This window comes from Haliotis cracherodii, unplaced genomic scaffold (genome assembly GCF_022045235.1).
Source record: "Haliotis cracherodii isolate W230 unplaced genomic scaffold, xgHalCrac1.p SCAF_6, whole genome shotgun sequence".
NCBI lineage: Eukaryota > Metazoa > Mollusca > Gastropoda > Lepetellida > Haliotidae > Haliotis > Haliotis cracherodii.
In genome coordinates, this window is record NW_027266319.1 from 30,240,509 (window position 1) to 30,263,878 (window position 23,370).

At 38.7% G+C, this 23,370-nt stretch overlaps 1 protein-coding gene across 1 annotated transcript in view; it reads right to left on the reverse strand.

Moving 5' to 3' along the window:
- The window catches only part of LOC139445021 (NUAK family SNF1-like kinase 1), a 74,329-nt gene that overhangs the window by 35,403 nt on the left and 15,556 nt on the right, over nucleotides 1-23,370 (reverse strand). The window contains exon 2 of the mRNA XM_071226080.1: nucleotides 6,932-7,052. Within this exon, the coding sequence (XP_071082181.1) occupies nucleotides 6,932-7,052 (121 nt within the window). The remainder of the gene's footprint in view (nucleotides 1-6,931; nucleotides 7,053-23,370) is intronic.

Below are 23,370 nucleotides of genomic sequence, written 5' to 3' on the forward strand. Positions count from 1 at the left end.
GAAGATTATAACTACAGATATTGATATGCCAAAGAAAAAAAAATGGTATGTAATTCACTAATCATTGATCAAAATTTCATACAACAGTGTAGATATTTCTTAAAGGTTCACAGGTTTACAAATTCATAGTGTGACTTGTTTGATGCAGAGTCAGCAATATTCTAGTGAGGTGAGGTGAGGTGAAATTGGGTTTAATGTCGTGTCCAAGATTATTGCACTTATATAGCAACGTGCATGCACATGTGTGTGTGTGTGTGTGTGTGTGTGTGTGTGTGTGTGTGTGTGTGTGTGTGTGTGTGTGTGGCTGCTTGTACTAGTTCGGACTGATGCCGATTTATAGTGCTAGCATATTCTAGTAACATCACAGCAGACTGGTTGACAGAAAAAGAAACGATCCACTGCGTCAGGTGTGATGACCAACAATCCACCATTGTTCCCACTTGATTTTGATTAGTCGAATGAAGACAGTGAATGAGTGTGTGAGTTGGGATTAATGCCACTTTGAACAACATTCCAGTTATATCACGGCGTGTCAGCTAAATGTGGGAGGAAAGCTGAAGTGATGCAGGTCTCAGACGTTTACCCTTCAGTGAAACCCTTGAGCATGGGTATGGTGATAAGGGACCTAGAAACATAATCAGGGCAAATTGGGATTCAAACCCACGTTCATTGGTTTCTGGAGTGCCCAAGGGACACAACTTTATCCATGCTAAACTGCGGCATGGTATCTCAGTTGGCTAACACTAGGAAACCTGAATAAGTCCAGGCTAGTACAAGCAGCAACACACACATATGCATGCATGTCGTTATAAGTTCAATAATCTTGAACACAACATTAAACCACATTGTTGCAAGGTGTGTTCCAACGAGGTGTCAACAAGATTCACCACAGCATCACTAAACAGTAAATGTACCTGCATCACTTTGATCTCTCCTTCCACATTTAACTGATAAGTGGTGCGGTTGGGTAGCCTGGTGGTTAAAGTGTTCACACCGAAGATCCGGGTTTGATTCCCCTCATGGGTACAATGTGTGAAGCCCATTTTCGGCGCCCCTCACGATATATAGCTAGAATATTGCTAAAAGCGGTGTAAAACTATTCTCACTAACCGATATCATGACTTAACTGAAACACTGTTCAATGTGGAGTAAAGCAAACTCACTCACTCACTCACTCTATCAGGAAATGTGATTGGGTCACCTCAAGGCTAATTCAAAGAAATCTCTTAAGACTTTCACATCCACTCCGAACAGGGCACAATGGAGGAGGTCTTGGCATGCCAGCAATAAGAATTATCATGCTACAAGCATTTCAGGCTTATTTCGAACTAGCCAGGCTCAACTATTAATTTCCTGGCTACCGGAATCCCGGCTGACCTGGCATTAACAGAGGGCAGCTCCCATCAAGGACAACATGGAGGTCAGCTCTTGCAGCAAGACCCCAGGTTTGAAGTGACTCTAACAGGTGATTAACCAAATTAGCTGAGGTCAGCTATCAGGTCAGTGGGGTGCCTCTGCCTCGTTAATATCACCTGTGACAGTTATTGACAAGTAGATATACAACGCAACTGGATGGGAATATAGCCATAAATCTCAATAGGTACGACATCTGACGGACATGACATACCTGATGGAGATTTAAGAGGGGATGATTTGGCTGGGTTAAACAATACATTTATTTCATAGCTCACATTATGTTGTTCTTTAAAGATATGGATCTGTGTGATTTACTAGCATACATGAAGACAATAAATTGATTTTGTAGAATTGATCTCTTGCTGATAAAATCATTGACTTCACAGATGAGTTACTTCAAAATTCAGGCTAGCTGGCCGACTTCTATTTACTGTGTGACTTTTATGTATGTAATAGTCAGAATGCAGCTCCAAATATACTTCAAAGTGACATTAAAACGAACCCACCCACTCACTCCTAATTTAAAGAACACTACAACAAACTGATTATTTGCTACCATTATTCAAGAAATTCAGTTTTGGTGTATTCATCTGATCAATGCCAAAGTGACCGTATTTAAGCTTCTGGATCTTATTTTTGAGAGGAATTTGTCGTTAAATAAAATAAAATCTAAATTAAACCTCAGTCAGTCTCTCACTCCTTATCTCACCAAAAAGAAATCTATTTTTAATGTAATACAGAGATCACTCTTCAGTGTACTTACAAACCAAATACATTTATACTACATAACAATCAATGGTAAGAATTTGTTGGAAAAACTCATTTTAACGCCAAAACGGATGAGATTTTCTATCAACAATGAGATCTATATCAAAATCAGAGTTTTGATTAAATATATACAAACATAACATATTCAAAATGAGTACATTTTCAATCAAAAGCATTTTTGATGTGTTTTTAAACAAAAAAGAACATTCTGAAAGCAAGTATGGGCTCATCATTAACAAGGAAATAAACTGGTCTAGCCAAGTTTAAACCATATGCAGATGTATATCAAGTCCCAAACCAAAAATCTCAAGAGAAATAAATCGCTACCTGAATGAGCGAGTGAGTATGGTTTTACGCCAATCTTCCAGCAATATCACTGCGGGAGACACCAGAAATGGGCTTCACACATCGTACCCATGTGAGGAATTGAACCAGGGCCTTCGGTGTGGTGAGCAAACACTTTAACCACGAGGCCTTAATCACATCTTTTCCTTCATTGCCTATTGAATCAGGAGGGATGTTTGTGTCAATTAAGAAACATGTGAATCTCACAACCCTCCCCCACCCACCTGAGCTGATCAGCTTTCTGTATAACATTTCACATACCATATTCTACATAATAAGCGCCCAGGGCGCTCTCAAAATTACAAATAGGCGAGTTGAAAGATTGTTAATTTCGTGGTCTATGCTGACAGCCTGAAATGTTAATATATATGTGACAGATATATGATACCAGAATTTAATTGCCTGGTTCTTTTGAAATATACTGAACAAAACAGAGAGGGATCATGAATATTTGGGAGATATATTTTTGTAGTGAAGACTCAGCATACAATTTCCCCCAAAATATTAATGATCCTAACTTTTTTATGTTCAGTATTGTCACATAAAACATATCAATCTGAATTTTCAGAGCTGTGTATTTTGAACTGATACATGTTTCGGAACAAATTGTCTGAAAAACTGAAGGTATCATGTAGCCTGGCAAGAAAGTTGAGCTTACATTTAACATTACTGTCAAAGGGCTAAAAGAAAACTGACAACATTTTTGGAGAGAGCCTTCAAGTATTTTGTTTCGACAGGTCCTCCTTTATACAGTCCACCCTTACGCATCTAATATCTCCATGTCCATGCTGTGTTGAGAGTGTGAAACAACTACAGCCATTTCTGTACGGCTGTGTGAACTGGCCTTCACTCTCAGATCTATCACATGTCTTATACAAGATGTCCGTGAACTTCAAACTGGTTAAACAACTTTCTTCCGACAACCACACTGCCTAACTTCTACCATACGTTCTTTGTGAAAAATAGAAAGATGAAGCTCTTTTGAATTTCATAATAAGCATATGTGTCAGTGTGTTTCTTAGTTTGTGCAAACACCTGAACACAATCCAGCTTGCCGCTGTTCAAGTCCACTGCAGACCAGTGTTGTACTTGTGTATGTGAAATAGGTACATGTAACATGCTGTGAGATGTTCAAATAATTCAAAATACTTTGGGCATAAAATTCTTTCTGTAAGGCAGACTTTGCAAGATATTTGAATAAAACCCAAACAAATATCAGAATACATTTGGCCACATTGAATTAATTATACAACTCAAAAGAAGTTAAGGACCATCCCATTCTTTCATATTACTGAAGTTAATCTATCATGCAAAATTACAAGAGATAATCTGTCGTCATGCCATATTTCATAAGAAAACACATGTTACAAGTGTGTGCATGTGCATGTGCATGTGCGTGTGCGTGTGTGCGTGCGCGACGGGGGACAGCAGAAATGGGCTTCACACATTGTACCCATGTCGGGACTCGAACCCGGGTCTTCGGCGTGACGAGCGAATGCTTTAACCATTAGGCTACCCGACCGCCCATGTTTTGTAGGAAGGAGAGGGGGCATCAAAACCTGATGACTCTATTATGGCCTTTTTGTCTGCTCACAGGAAAGATACAAGCACTGTTAAAAGATCTTGACATTTTCATAGATCATTTTGTGATGTACATCCAAAATGTTATCCATTAACATTTTTTATATGAGACTACATTCCACACTAAATAGATCCATTATTATGACAAACAAATATTTAACATCAAAATAACAAAGTTATCTAAACACTAACATAAAAAGTAAGACAATGTTTTAGCCCCCAGAACAGATTTTGTATTGAATGTCAGCCATGGAGGTCTGTAGACCATTCAGTTCAACATACACTGTTGCACCTGTAATGTTTGTGTTTTAATACTGGTAAAGAATATTTGAATCATAAAAAAAGGCAAGAAATGTTGATAAGATTGACTCAAGTAATCTATAGTCTTATCTTGATGTTATCTTACTTACAAAGTGGTTAACATCTGAGACCTGCATCACTTCAGACTTCCCCCCACATTAACCCGTGAAAATCCAGGTTAGATTCAACAATCCATGCTTTCTGTAAAAGGGGACTATACTTGTCGTAAGAGGCGATTAACGGGATCGGGTGGTCAGGCTTGCTGACTTGCTTGATGCACGTCATCGTATGCCAATTGCCTGGATCGATGCTCATGATGTCAATCACTGGATTGCCTGGTCCAGACTCCATTATTTACAGATCACGGTCACATAGCTTGAATATTGCTGAGGGCAACGTTAAACAACAAACAAACAATCCTCCCACATTAAGCCGACATGGTGTGATATAACTAGGATACTGTTCAAAGCGGTGTGAAAACCACCTCACTCACTATCTTACTGAATTTATTTTGTTGAAAACAGTTCTCAATATTATCATCACCATTTTGACGCACCAAATGTTCATCAATCTGTACGGGTTCCTTCACAAGCGTCCGGGGAACAGGAACAGGAACTGGTTATGCTTTCATAACAATGGGATTCAGTGAGTGAGTGAGTGAGTGAGTGGGTGAGTGGGTGAGTGGGTGAGTGGGTGGGTGGGTGGGTGAGTGAGGTCTTACGCCGCTTTTAGCAAAATTCCAGCAATATCACGGCGGGGAACACCAGAAATGGGCTTTACACATTGAACTCATGTCTGGATTCAAACCAGGATCTTCGGGGTGACGAGCGACCGCTTTAACCACTAGGCTACCCTGGCGCCCCTTATGGTGGCTACAACTTGCATTTCTTTACTCTTCAGGGGGCAAGACTAAGATGAAAATCTTTTGGCTTGTACTTATTTTCCGTTCTGAACATACTTCAGAGAAAAAGATGACCTCATGGTCATTTCTCTAAACTATACTGACTACGCCATAACGGTATGGAGAGGTTCATCGAGACAGCCAAATTTCATAAGCCATGTAAACTCCAGATCAGGACAAGGGTTGAGTTTTTGATGACCTCAAGAAGTGACATCACACAATATTATGCGAAAAGTTGTTTCAGTTGGGCTGCAGCCAGAAACGTGTTGAGCTGCATGTGCAGTAAGGAATCTGATAAATATATCTTTCTTTCATGTCATCGATCATTAAGGAACTCACATGCAGGCAGAGCCGTGGCTTGTGAGTCTAAGCATTTTAGGTTCTCAAAAGAGCAGGACCAAAACGTGTATATTGGGTACAAAAGACTTAAAACCAAAGTCATGCATTAGCAAGAACTGGCAAATATGATTTAAGGAAACGCTTCCATTTGAACATCCCTGCAAGAGGCAGTTCAGCTATGCCACAGCCATTCCTTGTCTCACTCCCAAACACAAAAGCCAACAGTGTCGTCTGTTTGGTACGAGCCTGTTAAGCCTAAGTATGAGTCCACGTCACGGGGAATTCCTACCCTCCAATATCTCAACACTGGTTTGTGCTACAGAGTATTAAAACATCCAATTTTCCTTCATCGACCGGTTAAATGTACAGTTACACGCTAATGTAGGACGTTAAGGTTTATTTATAGAATCCTTCCTGGAAGCCATGACAATTTTGTGCCTAATTCAAATTATGTAACACTCGCAGTGCTTGTTGTAGAATTTTGCACCTTCCCCATGTTGGATTAAACTTCCATTTAATTGCTAATCTGGGCAAAGCCAAGTTTCCTCTTTCTGAATGAATTCGATTCTCAAGGATTTTTTTCGTTTTCAAGTTTGTCAGTCAAGTGTGATTGGCTGATAGTTGATTAAGTGAGAGAAATGCGACTCAGGACAAATACTGAATAGTTTTAATGAGCAGCTCAATAACAGATTCCTACCATCCTGCAGCACTATGTAAAGAGGTATTAATTTTTTCACTGTTACAAGAAATGCTTTAAAGTGCTGTATCGACAAGCAGAAAATTACACAACACATCCTCAATGACTAGATCACATACCTTGGATTATTTGGAACTGACCAATCAAAACCAACTTCTGCAATGATCATCAGCCATATATATATTGATGATGGTTTCAAGCGTTACTTTCTCATTCTGATCTTTTGTAGTTGTCACGACAGTAGCACTTGATGTAAGTTGTTATTATATAGTTATCATGACAATAGCAATACATGACATTTGTCATGAGCAGTAGAACTCGATATCGGTCACTATAATGTAGTTGTAATGACAGTAGTACTTGACGTCAGTCTTCACAATACATTTGTCATGAGCAGTAGAACTTGATATCGGTCACCATTATGTATTTGTAATGACAGTAGTACTTCACGTCAGTCTCCACAATACATTTGTCATGATCACTAGAACTCGATGTTAGTCGCCATTATACAGTAGCACATATAGTTTGTAAAGTATCAGTGGGGACAGGAATACATTGATATAAGTGTATGAGTGATGACTTACCTCCCCTGATGTTGACGATGTGCGGATGCTTGAGACTGGACAGGATGCCGATCTCACGACGTATACGGTTCAGGTCCGTCTCGTCATGGATCTTGGTCTTCTTGATGTACTTGATAGCAACCTGCAACATCAACAAGCACAATTAGTATTTATGAATAAGGGGAAATTAATTTACCAGCATATCAAGCATATCATACTCACTCATATAGTGAGTGAGTATGGTTTTATGCCGCTTTTGGGAATATTCCGGCAATATCACGGCAGGGACACCAGAAATGGGCTTCACACATTGTATTCATGTGAGGAATCAAACCTAGGTCTTTGGCATGACAGGCAAACACTTTGACCTGCTGCCCCGCTGTCCCTTAAGAGAGTAGAATGCCTGCTCATATATTCTTCATCATCTGAATGTCATATTCTTATTTTACGAAAACAAGCATCAGACGACTAAGAGGAAACATGTAGTTTTTTTCAAAATTGAAAACCAGGGACTTCTATATATAAAGCATTTAATATCTAATCTATAATAAGTTGTGATTTTCAGTTTTGTCGTAAACCGAATTTGGGCAAAACTTCAAGTGATGATTATCAAACAAGTGTGACAATGTTGAGAGAACAACAGGTTTGGGCGTGGAGAAAAGATAAACAATGCCATACCACACTCAACCTAAAATTCATGTTAACAGACCCACAATTATTCTGATAATTCAGATTCACAGACATGTGACAAGAATTATTTACAATTTCAATATTTTCAAATTTATTTTCCAAATTATCAACTTAAAAGCAAGTACCATGGGCAAATTTAAACAACCCAAAATTGAAGATTCTTCCCAAATCAAATCTTGTGATAAACATTTGAGCATCTGCACATGGCACAAATATTCAAACAGACGACGCAGATGAGTGCAAAACCTTTGTTCGCAGACATCATGCACGCAACTTGTAGGAAACTACTCTAGAACAAGAATAAACATGGCCGCTTCAAGGGGAATACCAGAGTACCAGTCTGACACAAAACAAACACAAACCTAGCTGGGTCTTCCTGTGATTTAAGGAAACTTAAAAAAAAAACACAATCAAAATTCTAAGGCAAAGTGCTACACATGTTGAGGGGGGGACTGTTTTTTCCCCATTCCATATTTAGCTTTGTCTTCCTGAATGTGCTGTAGAAGTGTGCAGTGTCGTCATTTCAGTTTGCATTTCCGTAAAGACAGTGCATATGAATGTCCTTTGCTGCGAATCTGGCTGATGAGGTATTTGAAATATTGGCATTCTAAATAGGAGATGAACTCGTCCCGTTCGTGAGATAAGCACATGGATGTGTGTCACAAGTTGCCAGGACGCAGCAGCAATCATAGATATGCCTGTTATCTCGTTCTAGCAAATGAATTTCTATTTCACAGTTTGATTAAATACCTTGGTTGTTTTTGCGATGGTGGAAAGGTACCGGTGCTCAACAACATATGTCGGTGTCTTGGACAATTACAGCACAACAATGGTTTGAATAGAAGACTTCATTGACGGAAACAGTTGTTGAAAAACTGCTGAGAAAGCAGTGTGGCTATTTTTTTAGTATTCAAGGCTACTGTGGGTACTTATGCTCAGAGTGATGAGCACTGTGTTTTGGGCAATTTTTATAGCTATTTGTATGGAGGGGACTTAGTGATTTATTCAGCATATTTTACTCAACTAGGCAGCTTATCTGAAGACCTGCACTCTCACGTGCTCTCTCCAGCACACGATTATCAGGTCAGTGCTACCGGAAGGCTGGAATTTGGTGAACTTCTTAGTTATATTCCACCTTGGCCTCCTAATGACTACTTTCAATTAATCTGGTATATTCTGTTATTTTATTAAGTTACTATCTACCACACATCTATTCACCTCTAATAATCAACTTTTTACTAATTCAATATATTTATATTTTGAGTAAACATACTCATCTATACCTCATCACAAGTCAAAATTTTAGCCATGAAATATAATACTGATTGTAACATGTGTACTTAGTTCCCATGAAAAGTTTGAGAAATGTATAATATTGTAGTGAAAAAAACTTTTACTGTCGTCCCGTGAAGATACAGGTTGGTCTTCAGCAACCCTTGCTTGTCGTAAGAGGCGACTAACAGGATCGGGTGGTCAGGCTCGGTGACTTGGTTGATGCATGTCATCGTATCCTAATTGTGTAGATTGATGCTTGGTAGATCAATCACTGGATTGTCTGGTCCAGACTTGATTATTTATTTATATGACCACCATCATATAGTTGGAATATTGCTGAGTGAGGCATAAAACAACACACAAAACATGTATTGTCAAAGTGCCCCACCCCCCTTCCCGTGTATGGCTATATATCAAACCTTTTACCAGACTTTATCATGACCCTTTCTATGTGAGGACATTCAAATAAAGAATTTGTTGATGGAATTTTTTATCAATCATTCATCCTCAGGTCTTATGACGACTATCAAGTTTCTGTATTGCACATGCTATCTTTCATGAAATATTTAAATTGCATTCCCTTGACGTCACTCACACAATATCTTTTATCAGACAAGACTTAAAGCACCGATTTAGATTAAAGTATTTCAAACTTAACACAAAAAACAAATATCCTTTTCTACACATACTTTTCTAAGTTATTTATGTTTATTCTTTTTTGTAAAACATGTCAATTTCAATCACGCATGAAATAGACCATTAATCCAGTCCATTAACACGGGGTATAACAACATCGGAATGTCGGAAGTCATACACACTATGAGAATGTACTACAAACCCACCCTCCACACAATAGCAGAGGTTGCTCATCGGGAATAAACGCCAGGCAGATAAACTGACGACACTTTGAACGAGACACATCACTGAAAACCCACGTTCGTTTATGTATCATTCTATCAACTACAAGGAAACGGGATGTAGATTTCATTTCTGTGGGGTGATGTCATTTCTTGGTATGGTATTTATGACAGTGACCCTCGATTGCTGAGAGACGGGTGTACTTCACCTGCAATTGACAACGGTGTATTTCACCTGTCGTCAACACAGTTCTTTGTGGTGTAGAGGACTGCCAGTTTGTTTTGAATGAGAAAATCAATTCAAGAGTGGAGGAATGCCGAGTTACTTCGGAAGCATTGACTTACAACTTTAAAAAATATTATTGGGAAAACTTTTGATGTTTTTTGATTAGATAATGGAAAAGGCTATACAACACAAATGAATTAATAGACAAAATTATTTGCATGGATAAGATGGTAATGTTATATAACTGAAGATAAAAAACAACATTCCTAGTTTTCAGGCTCTCCCAAACAACAGGAAAGTGTGTAATTAACGATTGTAGGAAAAATGTTTAAATCAATTGTTACCCAAAGGGGAAGACATACCACTCAACTTTTGATATATATATATATATATATTCTGAGTTTCCAGATAGGGACTCACACTGAAAGCAACTGATTGCTCAGAGATGTTGTCACACAAATAGTACTTGATATTGTCATGCTGACATATTTTCAAGTACAACTAAACTTTCGATAATTACTCTCCTTGGTGTTTTGCTACACTTTGGAAGATATCATACTCCTTATGATCATAGAAAATGTGGAATCCTTCAAAGTTTTAGAGATATTATGAAATATTTCACAATTTTCTGACAACTATGAAGTCAAGATGATGATATAAACTTCCGAACGAAATCTTCAGTGAAATATCAACCATGGGTCTATCACTGTGAGATGTAAGGCTGTATCCCAGTCCTGTGGAATGTCAGACGCTTCAGCTGAGCATAGGCTCAGTTTATTCCACAATTTATCACCATTTCCTGAAGGTAAACACCTAGGGACCAATCAGAATCCATGTTTCAACTGTCTGACCAATCAGCTAAGTGTGGCGTTAAACAACAAACAGATAATGCCTGATGACTGAAACACAGTTCATGACAAACAGTTCTCAGTGGTTCACCAACATAAAACAAGACAAAAGCCTTCCTACAACTCTCATTTGAAAGTTTGGTTTGTTTAATGCCGCACTCAGCAATATTCTAGCTATATGACGGCGATCTGTAAATAATCAAATCTGGACCAGACAATCCAGTGATTGATGTCATGAGCATCGATCCTAGTAATTGGGATACGATTATATGTATAAACCAAGTCAGCAAGCCTGACCACCTGAACCTGTTAGTTGCCTCTTACGACAAGCAAAGTAATCTTGTAGGGCATGCATGGGTTGCTGAAGACCTATTCTACCCCGGATGTTCATGGGTCCATTTGAAAGTAAGTGTGGTAGGAACCACAACATTAGTTTTAACGTGACTATGAATGGTGTGAATCAATTAGCATATATTACAATGTACAGCGAGTGAGTGAGTTAAAATTTAACGTCACATTGGCAGTATCTCAGCCCTATACTGAAAACTGTACACAAAAAAGTACTTTGAAATACTTAGCTTAAGGGTGAGGTAACAATAATTCTCTTTCTCACTCTATAACAAGAACACAAATTTGACGTCTTGACTGAAACCATCTGACAGATGATGAAACAGGCTGAATCTGAGACTGACAGTTGAAAAGAAATTTTTTTAAGACTTACTTTCTTTTATTGTCTAATAATATATCATAGAAAGAAGAGAAGTGCGTCTCTTCATTACTAGACGATACCGAAGAAATGGAGACTTGCCAAACATTCAAAACTTCAAAGTTATTTGTTTGCTAAATTGTCTACTTACATATAATCTTCATGTTTAGATACCAAAGGAACATAGACTTGCTGAACACTGTCTCATATAATATAAGGTAATATGTAGAAAGGAACCAAGAGAAAATCTCCATTCTCAGATAATACTGAAGAAGACCTGATAAACTAATCTACTCCACTTTCAAAAGGGGTAATCAGATACAATCAACTACGGTTAAAGGGACCGTTAATTGTAGTTTGTTATAACCGCAGTTCGTGCAGTGCATACATACAACAAGTATACAGCAAATGGCTGGGACCAAAAAATAAGTTCGTTATATCTGTCAGTTATTAACATATTTTACTGTACATCTTTCTATTCAATATACCATATTTGACGTAATCAGCGCCCCGCTCTAATAAGCGCCCACAGCGATATTTGCTAATATATTGGCTAGTGAACAATCCCAATCAGCACCCCTTCCGATTGATCAATGTACCCAAGACTTATTTATTCGTGTATAATACCCAAGATAGACACAATTTTATGGATAACAACATCTTTAATACTGTGAAAAGCGACGTTTCGGTATAGATCCTTATACCGTTGTCAAGCAAGACTGTCTTGCTCAGTCTTGCTTGACAACGGTATAAGGATCTATACCGAAACGTTGCTTTTCACAGTATTAAAGAAGTTGTTATCCATAAAATTGTGTCTATCTTGTCATCCGTCAACTTCTAAGTAATGCCTATCAAACAGCATAATACCCACTCGTGTGTTATATCACCCTTAATAATGGGCAAATAAATTCTTCAGGCTCTTAGCATAAACCATGTAATTTACGATCTTTCAACTCAACATAATATACTAATAAGCGATCCCTATTCTAATTGTGAGAGCGCCCTGGGCGCTTATTACTTTGAATACGGTACACTTGATAGTATGAGAATCAGTTTGTTTATCATACAAAGATGAAAACATCCCTATCAACAATGGGGGTTTTGGGTATTATTGTTTCAGAGTGTCCAGCTGTTACAGGTCAGTGTGGCCTCAATCAGAGTGACCTCTCCGTATTGCCAACTTTTCCCCATTAGCCAACTCCTTTAAGAGGAAATGGAGCACATGAAACTGGCATGCTGACTAAACACCAGGGACATATCAAACCTATGTCAATCTGGGTTGAAAGACATACCAACTTGGGGCATATATATCCCGTAATAGGCCATTAAAGTCGCCACTTGACAAATGTTTGTGAAGGAGAGCTGGCCATTTGTTCGGCCACAAAGAAGTTACTCTCCCTCAAAGCTAACAGAGACAGAGGGTGTGGGGGGACTCACTGTCTGTGGGAGGGATGTTTACCTCAGGGCAATAAACAAATAAACAAACATTACTGACAACTCGTTGATGAAATTAACAAGTTCAGTGTCAATGTAGTAATGAATTGCTACCTTCACATTTGTTCCTGAACACAAAGTGGTTTCAGGACATTTATATTTACTTTACATGGGATATTCTCCTTTGTTACTTTTGATTATTGATGAAAGTTTGGAAACAATTTTAAAATACTAAAATGTACACCAATCTTGAGCTGAACATCAGCTTAATGTGGGAGGAAAGCCCGAAGTGATGCAGGTCTCAAACATTACCACTTCGGTGAAACCCAGGAGCATGGGTATGGTGCTGACAAACCTAGAAACTTAATCGGGGCGAACTGGGATTCGAACCAACAATCATAGGTGTCTGGCGTGCCCAAAGGACGCAACTCAGCACAGCGAATCTCTGCGCCTTAGACGATTGGGCAACCGTGCCCCCTGTTGCACAAAGCCATCTTAGCGCTAAGATGATCTTAACACCTGTCCTAACATTCACCTATGATCTTCTTAGCGCAAAGATGATCGATACGCCTGTACTAACATTGACTTCAGATAGTCTTAGCGCCAAGACGATGGTACCCGAGTAACAAAGATACGTTAACACTGACTTAAACAATCATTGACCTGACTTCACCATCAGTCAGGGAATCAACAGCTCCGGAATCCCCACCGGGGATATAAACTTTATTATTGCCTACTTGTTATAAAACATCTTAAACCCTCTCACTGACACCACAGACTTCCAGACCTGAGCACAGGGCGATGTTTTCAAAGCACTGCCCTAGAGCTTTCCTTCACAATTAATCTATTTTTTCAAAGCTACACGTCAATGAAATATTAAGTTCAGCATGCACATTTGCTCGGCCTGTAATTTCTCCCACTTAAAATTCCATTATCATGACTACCAGATAACAACTCATCAGAAACTATGCATTTTTTTATTCATTTTCTGACACCTAAACTCCATACCTGTAATCAGTTCAGTATTGTATTTCAAAGGCAACTGGGTGTAACGACACAGGTACAGCAATCCAAAGGTGTACTGCTTTTACCTTGATGATTATTGTAATAAACAATAGGTATCACATGTACAGTTCAGTGTTCAGGTATTTACTTGGTCATGCCGACCAAATTAGTATATTATCAGCACTTTATCTCACGCATGTAACTGGTGAAATTTCAAAGCTTTCAGGCTATTGTTAGCAATAATCTACAAGCTGAATTTCACACCAGCTTGTAAGACTGGGCATTTTGCTAGGGCCGATAATACAACGGAGCAATCAGCAAATCTCCACACCCATATGGGAAAATCGGTTCAGCTAGGGTTACGGTTATTCCCAGATTATAATCTTGATTGTGACGCTTGAAGGATCACTGTGTAACTAGATCTCAAAATTGGCTGATGAAATCTAAAAAAAAATAAACTTTGGAAACATTCACGATAGTTTTATAACAGCTATTTTTCTGGGGGGAAAATGATTTTGACATCAATGACTTGTAATACAGACTTCCTTGCTGAAACCTTGTATAGAACAGTGTGGGTGGGGGTTCCAAGGAGGTTGTATATACTACTCCAAAGAACTCAAAGACAGGATAACTATAGTAATATGAAAGAATCGGGTGATCTATAACTTATTTTGAGTAGTTTATAACAATCTTGTTAATAAATTTCCATTGTTTCTGACGTAACCAAATGCATATTTGACGTCTACACTTTTGTATTTACACTCCAAGTTCTGTCTTGTTCATTGATAATATTAATCAGTGTATAACAGATATACTATATACCACTGCTTCTAATTTGCATTTAAAGGAAACACTGAAAGGTTAAGGTCATGTGGTTATGAATGTTGTCTGACATTGCTGAGACAGCAAAATTCCAGCAATGTCACATCCAGTTCTAACTAATCGAATTTCTAGCAATTCAAACCAGTGGTTGATATCATGAACAACAATCAATAAATCTAATAAACTTTATATGAATAGGATACTGGGGATCTGCTCCACCTTCAAATTCAAGCTCCACAACAAGGCTTGTCTTAACTCACACTAGTTCCTACACCAGGAAGTTCTCATGGCAAGACACCCATAACAACAGACTCGTGAAGATCCGGGGTAGAATAGGTCTTTAGCAACCCATGCTTGCCGTAAAAGGCAACTTACATAGAGCTTGACATAAGAGGCAGCCAACAGGATTGGGTGACTCTCTGACTTAGTTGAAGCATGTCATCGATCCCAATTGCGTGGATCGATGCTCATGATATCAATCACTGGTTTGTCTAGTCCAGAGCGATTATTTACAGATTGCTGTCATATAGCTGGAATATTGCTGATTCTGGCTTAAAACCAACCAACCAACCCATAACAACACACTAGAAATCCAGTGCCGTAAGGGGGGGGGGGGGGGGGGGGAAGATTTTTTTTTTTTATAGAAAACAGTTTTATTTGAATCAAGTTGGGGACAAGTGATACTGTACAAAAAAAGTTAACTACAGCCTTGAAATCACATTACAATGAACCGCTACCGTAACACTAAGACAGGCATAATGTTTAACAACACCAGCAGAGGTTAATTACTCACGGCCCAGTCCACCACTGGTCATTTCAAAGCCAACCCCCCATAGAGATCCCAACATTCACAATTTGTTCTCTATTTCAACACCTTTGTCCAGTAACCTGTGACCACATCATGCAGAGCTGACGGAAACCCCTCCTCCGCCCCATGTTATTTATACATATAGTATACGTACCCCCCGGGGTGTAGTGGTGTATTTTCTTATCAGAGGATCAGAGAGTCTTTACTTAATGAACCCCTGAAAGACCCACTCTGGTGGAGATCAAAGAATCATGCCTGACCATGAACTCGCCCAATTCTTGCCAACCTTTTGCATTGCAAACATACATATGAAACCTTTAACAAACATTATTGAAGACAAAGCCTCACTCTGTGTTTACAGGCTGCATGGAGAAGGGTCTCATTTTGCAAATCAGCCAATCTGTTGTTTGACATTTCCAAGTTTTGACACAGTATGAAATACTTGGGCAAACATCCATGGAATTATACTTCAGACCAATAAAAGTATGTCAGTGTCTGAACTGGGCAATAGCTGAACTCATTTCTGGCACAAGATATGAATTAGAGAAAATAATTCATTAAAAACTAAAATAGTTACATCCTGCATAATATAAACCATTTCAAATTGTGATTAGTTTATACGTTAAGTGGAGTTTATGTTAGTAAATGTCACATTCAATTCAAAATAATTTAACAAGATGCTTGCTTAGAAGACAATAATTACATGGTATTGTAACTGTAATCTCATAATGCGAATCAGGATATTTATTTGGTGCACAACGTTGCACTAAGTATTATTTCACCTATATGACGGTTATTTATAATCAAGTCTGGACCAGATAATCCAGTGATTGATATCATGAGCAACACCCACTCTGTTGGCGTACAATGACACCCAATCAACCAAATTGCCAAGCCTGACCACCCAGTCCATTAAGATCTCTTTGTTGCGAAGGACCTCTTCAAAGATATATCCTACAGGGTAAAGAAGTCTTCAAGAAGAAACATAATGTTCATCTCTTCAAGTGTCATTCACATCCATGTCAACACAGAAGTATCGGCATCAGAAACCCATCACAGACATCTTCAAGGAGCTCCTTCATCACGCAAGCCCCTTCACCCGATGGTTCCACCTCAAGCCACACTGTCTAAACCAAACACACCAGCCGTCTGATACCTATATCAACATCCATGCCCCAGGCTATGGCTGTATGGATGTGTAGACTGAGATTGCTTAACACACAGAGGGCTTGATGTTGTATAGATAGCACAACTTGTTGCCACTCAGTCATGTGGTCAGGGTGAGAAGATGGATGTAGTGTCAGGTTTCTGTAACAGATCCCGATGTGGCCTCTTTCAAGGGCAGATGAATGGTGGTTCATCGCCATCATAAAGATGCAATTATCTGATTGCCTCTTGATAACACTGAGTAGCTACACTGGCTTTCTGAATTCATGTTGTAGGGGGGATGATGATGATAATGATGATGATTACTTATATAATCTAGAATTTATTATTTAAACCGATAATTATTTCCTTGGAGATATGTGCAAGTCTAGAGGGATGATGACGTTGCAGAAGGGGTGATGATGATGATGATGATGATGATGATGATGATGATGATGATGAGTGAGTGAGTGAGTGAGTGAGTGAGTTGGGTTTAACACTGTTTTGAACAGTATTCCAGTTATATCGTGGCATGTCAGCTTAATGTGGGAGGAAAGACCGAAGTGATGCAGGTCTAAGATGTTGACCACTTCGGTGAAACCCAGGAGCACGGGTACGGTGCTGACAAACCTAGAAACATAATCGAGGTGAATCGGTCATAGCTTTCTGGTGTGTCCAAGGGACGCAACTCTGCACATTGAATCGTGGCGCCTTAGATGACATGGCCCCCCCCTGATGATGATGATGATGATGATGATGATGATGAAAACTATACAAAACAATGAGCTAACCTCTAAGATACAGTTATGAATGGAAATGTATTAGTTCACTACAAAATACATTATACAGAAAATAATCGGGATAGACCTTTAAATGTCTTTTCGCAAATCATTTTCAGAGAATTGTTTGTGTGGGAGACTGTAAGTTTACCCATAATAATCAACCTTGCTTCACAATGCTCCAGCACATCTTGCCCATCATCTCCTGCCATGGAGGCTGACATCGTCACATTCCTCAAAATGAGTCTTACATCACCTTAGGCATTATCCTGTATCAGGACAACAGAACTCCAAGAATGGGCTTCCACTGTAACCATCTAGGAACTCAAACCCGAGATTCCAACCTTAAAAGCCACTGTTTTAAGCGCTTGGCTACGTCACAGTTCATTCATTAAAGGGAGCTTATCATCATGTAATTATCCTGTGACGATTCCTTATTAAAGGAGCATGGAATGCTATGATGCAGAATATGTACCTAATCACCTTACAGTTTCACAGGTCACTGCAAGTAAGTGAACTAATGCTGTAGAAAGTATTAATGTCTCCTTAAAAGTAGCTGGTCATCTAAGGAATTCATAGTCATAAACTTGAAGTACTTTTCAAACAGACTGAGATCTCTGTGTGGCTGCGGCATGGCAACAAGCAATAGTCATTTGCTGTATGCAAACACTTATGGTGAAGAATCATTTCAATCGTACCTCAACTGAGTTAAATGAAAATAAAATCCCAGGCAAGGGTCAGCCGAATTCTATCAGCCTGTGATGTTAAAGGATCAAGGGTAATGATAATTGGTCATTAAACTGACCATTAGGAATGAAAGGACCAAGTGGACCTTGAAACTCAATGATGGCCGACAGTCCACAAGGTTATTCAATGAAGTCTGCCTGTGATGCATCATTGTTTGTTGAACAACAGGTTTTTGAAGTTATTCAGGACCAGCGACACTGAAGATGCAAGCCATCCAGGTGATAATCAATTCATGTGACAGAGGTTGAGAGTTAAACATTGCCTAATATATCTCCCATTGAGAAGTTCTGCTCCAGTAGCCGGTTGGACAATTCCTTGTAACTGATCACAGGGTGGACCTAGCAACAGAGTGACCACCCTGAGTGGTGTTTGTCCTTTAGCTTTTGCCGATTCCCTGAGTGGACAGAAATGCTTAGTCATCAAATCGGGTTGTGAGCCATTAAGCTGAAGGTTCCTGCTTGTCTTTGATGTTTCTTTGTCATTGAGTGACGTTCTGTAAGTGTGTGAAACTAATTAACTTACTGTATACCATATGTGCCTAAATAAGTGCACTTCTCCCAAAAGCACCCTTTGACCAACTTCAAGACCAATCTGTCCCCTACTGAGACCGAAAAGTTACATGACAGTCCATATTGTCTTGATTATTTTACAGATCTTTTACAGAAAACAGCAGCACAAATGGGGTATATAATAGACTAGCAACTATTATGACAAAAAGTTTATTTTTTAGGGTATAAATAAGCATCCCCCTTGGTCAATTTTCTAAGAGCCTGGGTGCTTACTACGACAAATACGGTACTTTTAAATCTATTGATATATTTATTAAGTTCAGATCTTATGAAAAACATCATTACTCTCAGTCCGATCGGTCCACACAAACTGACAAATATTTACAAGCAACAACATGACAGTAGTTAAATATGTAAAAGAAATAATGAATATCCTAGTTCAGCTATTGTCTCTGTGGCAGATGTAACTTCAAACAGAGACAGGTATCTGAAATCCAAACGCTCAGCTGGATCCCAAAATGACACCCAATTTAGGAGACGTCTACAATATATGCAACCCCATAAAACATGTATATTTTCCTGATAAGTTTTCAAAGAAGTTCACGTCACATGTTTCGACTTCCTTGTTAGATTTCCTTACGACAGATCAATACATGTTCCCTGAAGCCTTGACCCAGAAACCTTTGTAATGACATTATCAAAAGCATTTTCTGTGAGGCACACGCCCTCCCTCCCCGCTAGGTCCCAGACAAACATTCCCACGCGACAGATATGCCCATGCAACCCTCCTTTGGTCCCCCGGGTTCAGATGTACAAGTCCCTTCTTGCAATGTCTCCTGACATTGCCAAGACTCTAACAGTCTTCCTCTACAAACACCTCTGTGTGGCACTAGTTACCTGTAATGTTTCAGGTGGAACAGCGATCAAACAAGCCTCGTCATGCTCATGTACCATCTCTTGCGATACAGTTGAAACACATTTTACATGGGTAATGATAGACGGCGACATGAAATGGGGCGTACCATTGCGTTCAATATTATTGCACACATATAACATGCATGCACTTAGTGCTAGCCCACTGAGATACCATGCAGCAGATTAACATGGATACCCCATTCAGACAAAGTATACCGACTCCGAGCCGAGCTGACCATTCTTTTTTTAATCCCCCTAGAGCTTGATATTTTGGACCCTCCCTTTAAAAAATGCTGGATCCGCCATTGCAATATGTGTGAAGTAAACAAATATCAATACATTTAATTCTTTAAAATCAATCAAAGTAATCTTTTCCCAAATTAATTTCATATCACAAAGGATTATCTTTTACTGGTGTTTAATTAAACTGGAAACAATATTGTGATTAGTCGTTGAATCTCAGTGTTTTAACCAATCACGTTAGAGCATGCATTCCTAAAGTTGTCCACCTTGTGCTCTGTTTACCTTTAACCTCAGTGTTATGTATGACTACGTTCACCTGTGATAGATCAAGTGGTCACTTGTCACCTTAACGAGGTAAAGCCAGGTGAGACAGGTATCAGATCAACATTAATATCGTGTCACACTCGTGTACACAGATAAAACAAGCAAATGAGCTGGCTACAGTGACCAGGCAGATTCTGATTGTTTCATCAGTCATTCCTGTAAGGCTGGGACTACCCGGGTACCCACCACCCTATTACCCGACCCTACCCGGAAACCCGCTGTAGATATTTAGAGATAGGTACAAATTGTCCGATTTGGAAAAGTTTGACCATAACCCTGGCAAAATGTATTCAGATAAACGTAAAAAAAGGATCCGCTCATGCATACACTGAAGTTTACTGCATGAAGTTTTATCTTTATTCATACATATAAAAGTAAGAAGGAATGGGTGCATTGTCAGAAAGAAATGGGAACATTAGTTACTTATAGTGTAACCATAGAGTTTTAGATAAGTTTTGTCATTAAACAATATATATCACGTGACTAAGCACGGGTCCGGGTCGTCCTGTGGGTACCCGGGTCCTACTCAGGACCCACCGGACCCGAGTACCCGAGTTACCCGTCCCAGCCCTACATTCCAGATCTGTTGTTAGTCATGGGGTCAGTGTTGGAAATAAAAACAACTGCCAGGCTGCCATCAGGACCCACAGACTTTAGAAGCTGCAGCTCCTGACTAAACTCTTCGAGGCCCTCATTTGAAAATCTGCTTGTCTTTGTCACAAATCGACATGTAAGTTTAATGCAGGCCATGAGGACGCATACAAACTTGAAACTACAGGCCCCAAATGAGATCTACCTGGCTTATGGGCAGGTGCTATATAACTTTGAACACCAAAAGATTTGGCTTTCAATTGGCAACTCCATAAATAATTTAATTAATGGACAAGAAAGCTCATGAACAAATAGGTGTAACTGTAATATGTAGAAATTGGCGTCATTTTCGCTTCAGTTTTCATTTAATTTCTTTAGAAATATTTAAAATAAAGAGATAGAAGATACCTAACTTAAAAAATATGTCATAACATGTCAATTTGTTTGCTAAACATGAGTATAATACTGTTCTTAGAAGGTCCATGAAGTGAACACCATGAGATTCCATGTTATTAATTTCAAGTCAACAATTCAACTCGGACTAAATATGGTTGTTACACCATTTCCTTCTTATAATAAAATATGTATTTATCTGAATATGAAGTTGAATACCCATTATCGCTTAGCTGTTCATTTTGGTAGAAACATTACGGAATATCACCTCAGCAAATCCCCCACCCTGATTGGACGACCCAGATTAGATCAGGTTAGTGCCTGTCAATGTGTTTGTGATATTCAGCCTCGTATTGCTTGTCAAGTACTGGCTACCCCATAACCCTTCTATCATTGTCATGCCATCAATCAGTAGTTTTTGTACTTCCGCTATGTCTGCCGTGCAGACAGTCTGTCAGCACAGGCTTCGCACAAGGGCGAACAATTTGGACCATTAACAAATTCTAAAGCAATTTATTTTTAATTCTTTTATGTTTGGACAAAGTATGAGCAAGTAAAGATGAGTCCATTTCAATCATGCCCAAATGGGCGTTAAGCATAAAATGCTGGCATGTTGACACACTCTCTGTGCTATAGAAATTGTAGTGCTTGCAAGGCTAACACTGTCTGCATTCAAGCTTCAAACTTAAACCATAGTTATGTAAATTTTTCAACAGCATTTTTATTGAAAAGTTGAACATAAATTCAGCTGTAGTCTTTTGAAAGTTATTTAATAAGGATTTGGGCTTGTATGATCGTGAGTGCATGTAAATACTAGTCCGAATTTCAACATGCTCAATGCGTTGAGGCCAGATGTACGTAACTGGAGTTGGATGTGACAGAAGATAGTATTCGTCTTCACTTCACTGTGAAATATCTCATCATAATAATAATTTATTTATAGAGTGCCTTATACCCAACTATTAGCTGATCAGTGGTGCTTGCATTTATATGTCAGTATTCACGTTTTTATCAGTTAGTAACTTTCACAAAGACTTCAGTCAGCCATTTTCAGTATTGCAACATCGTTATTGTGTCAGGGCTTTATCTAGGATTTATGCCCTTGACAGACAAGTTTGGAAAAAATGTTATTTATTTCAACACTGTTACGGTACTTTTGAAAACTTGTTTATTTCATTTCAGAGGTATCTAACGTTGTTGTCGATGTATTAACAGAAAATAAAAACACTTCCTCTTTAATAGTCCTTTTATCAGTGAACTAAAGTCACCTTGACCAAGCCATGATATGTTATCAATATTAACACAGAGAATTTTTTTAAATCAATTTGGGAATTTTTACTGACATTTGCAGCAGATTTGGGTCCAAATATTGGTCTAGACAAAACTGTGTGTGTGGTTTACAAATTTACTTTGATTTTACACATGACATGAAATGATTTAAGAAATTTTATCTTATGTGGTAAAAGTCCTGAAAACCAATGCCCTCATTGGCGTTGCTACAAGCAGTAAATCTCCCTACAGGGTAAACCAAAAGTCTTATTAATAAAGCTTACTAATGTTTCACACCCATTTACATTTAACCTCAGGGAGAGGAATTCTTAAAATATTCAGAAGAGCAAATACATTTTTCAGTATGACACCAGTTAGAAGACAATCTTTTTTCTTTTTTATCCAAAGAGAAACACATCCCTTCTAATTTGGTCAATATGTTTGCAGAAAAAATTAGCTGATATTTGTCAAGACAAGGAAAACCTGTCAAAACAAAATGGATAATATTTTAACAATGATGACAAGTTTTTAGGAAACCATTACATCATGTCCATCTCTTAACTCGTCTATCTTCATGTTGATAGAGCAGGTGAAAAAGTCGTGTTTCCTGTTGACGGAATATGCGTAGGCGATGTATGTTTGATTCTGTGCAATTAAAAACTTCAAAATAGCCTGCGCGAGTTAAATATGGTTGAGTGATCACTCTTAGGTCGCAGTGACCTGGCTTGGGGGGAATATACATCCCTGGATGTGACACTCCTTGTGTCGGTGGAGGATTTCCTCAGAAATACAGCCTCTGGTTTTAAACATGCACTTAGTGCATTTAGCTTATCCTGAAACTGAACATACTTTTATGATATTAATGAAAGATAA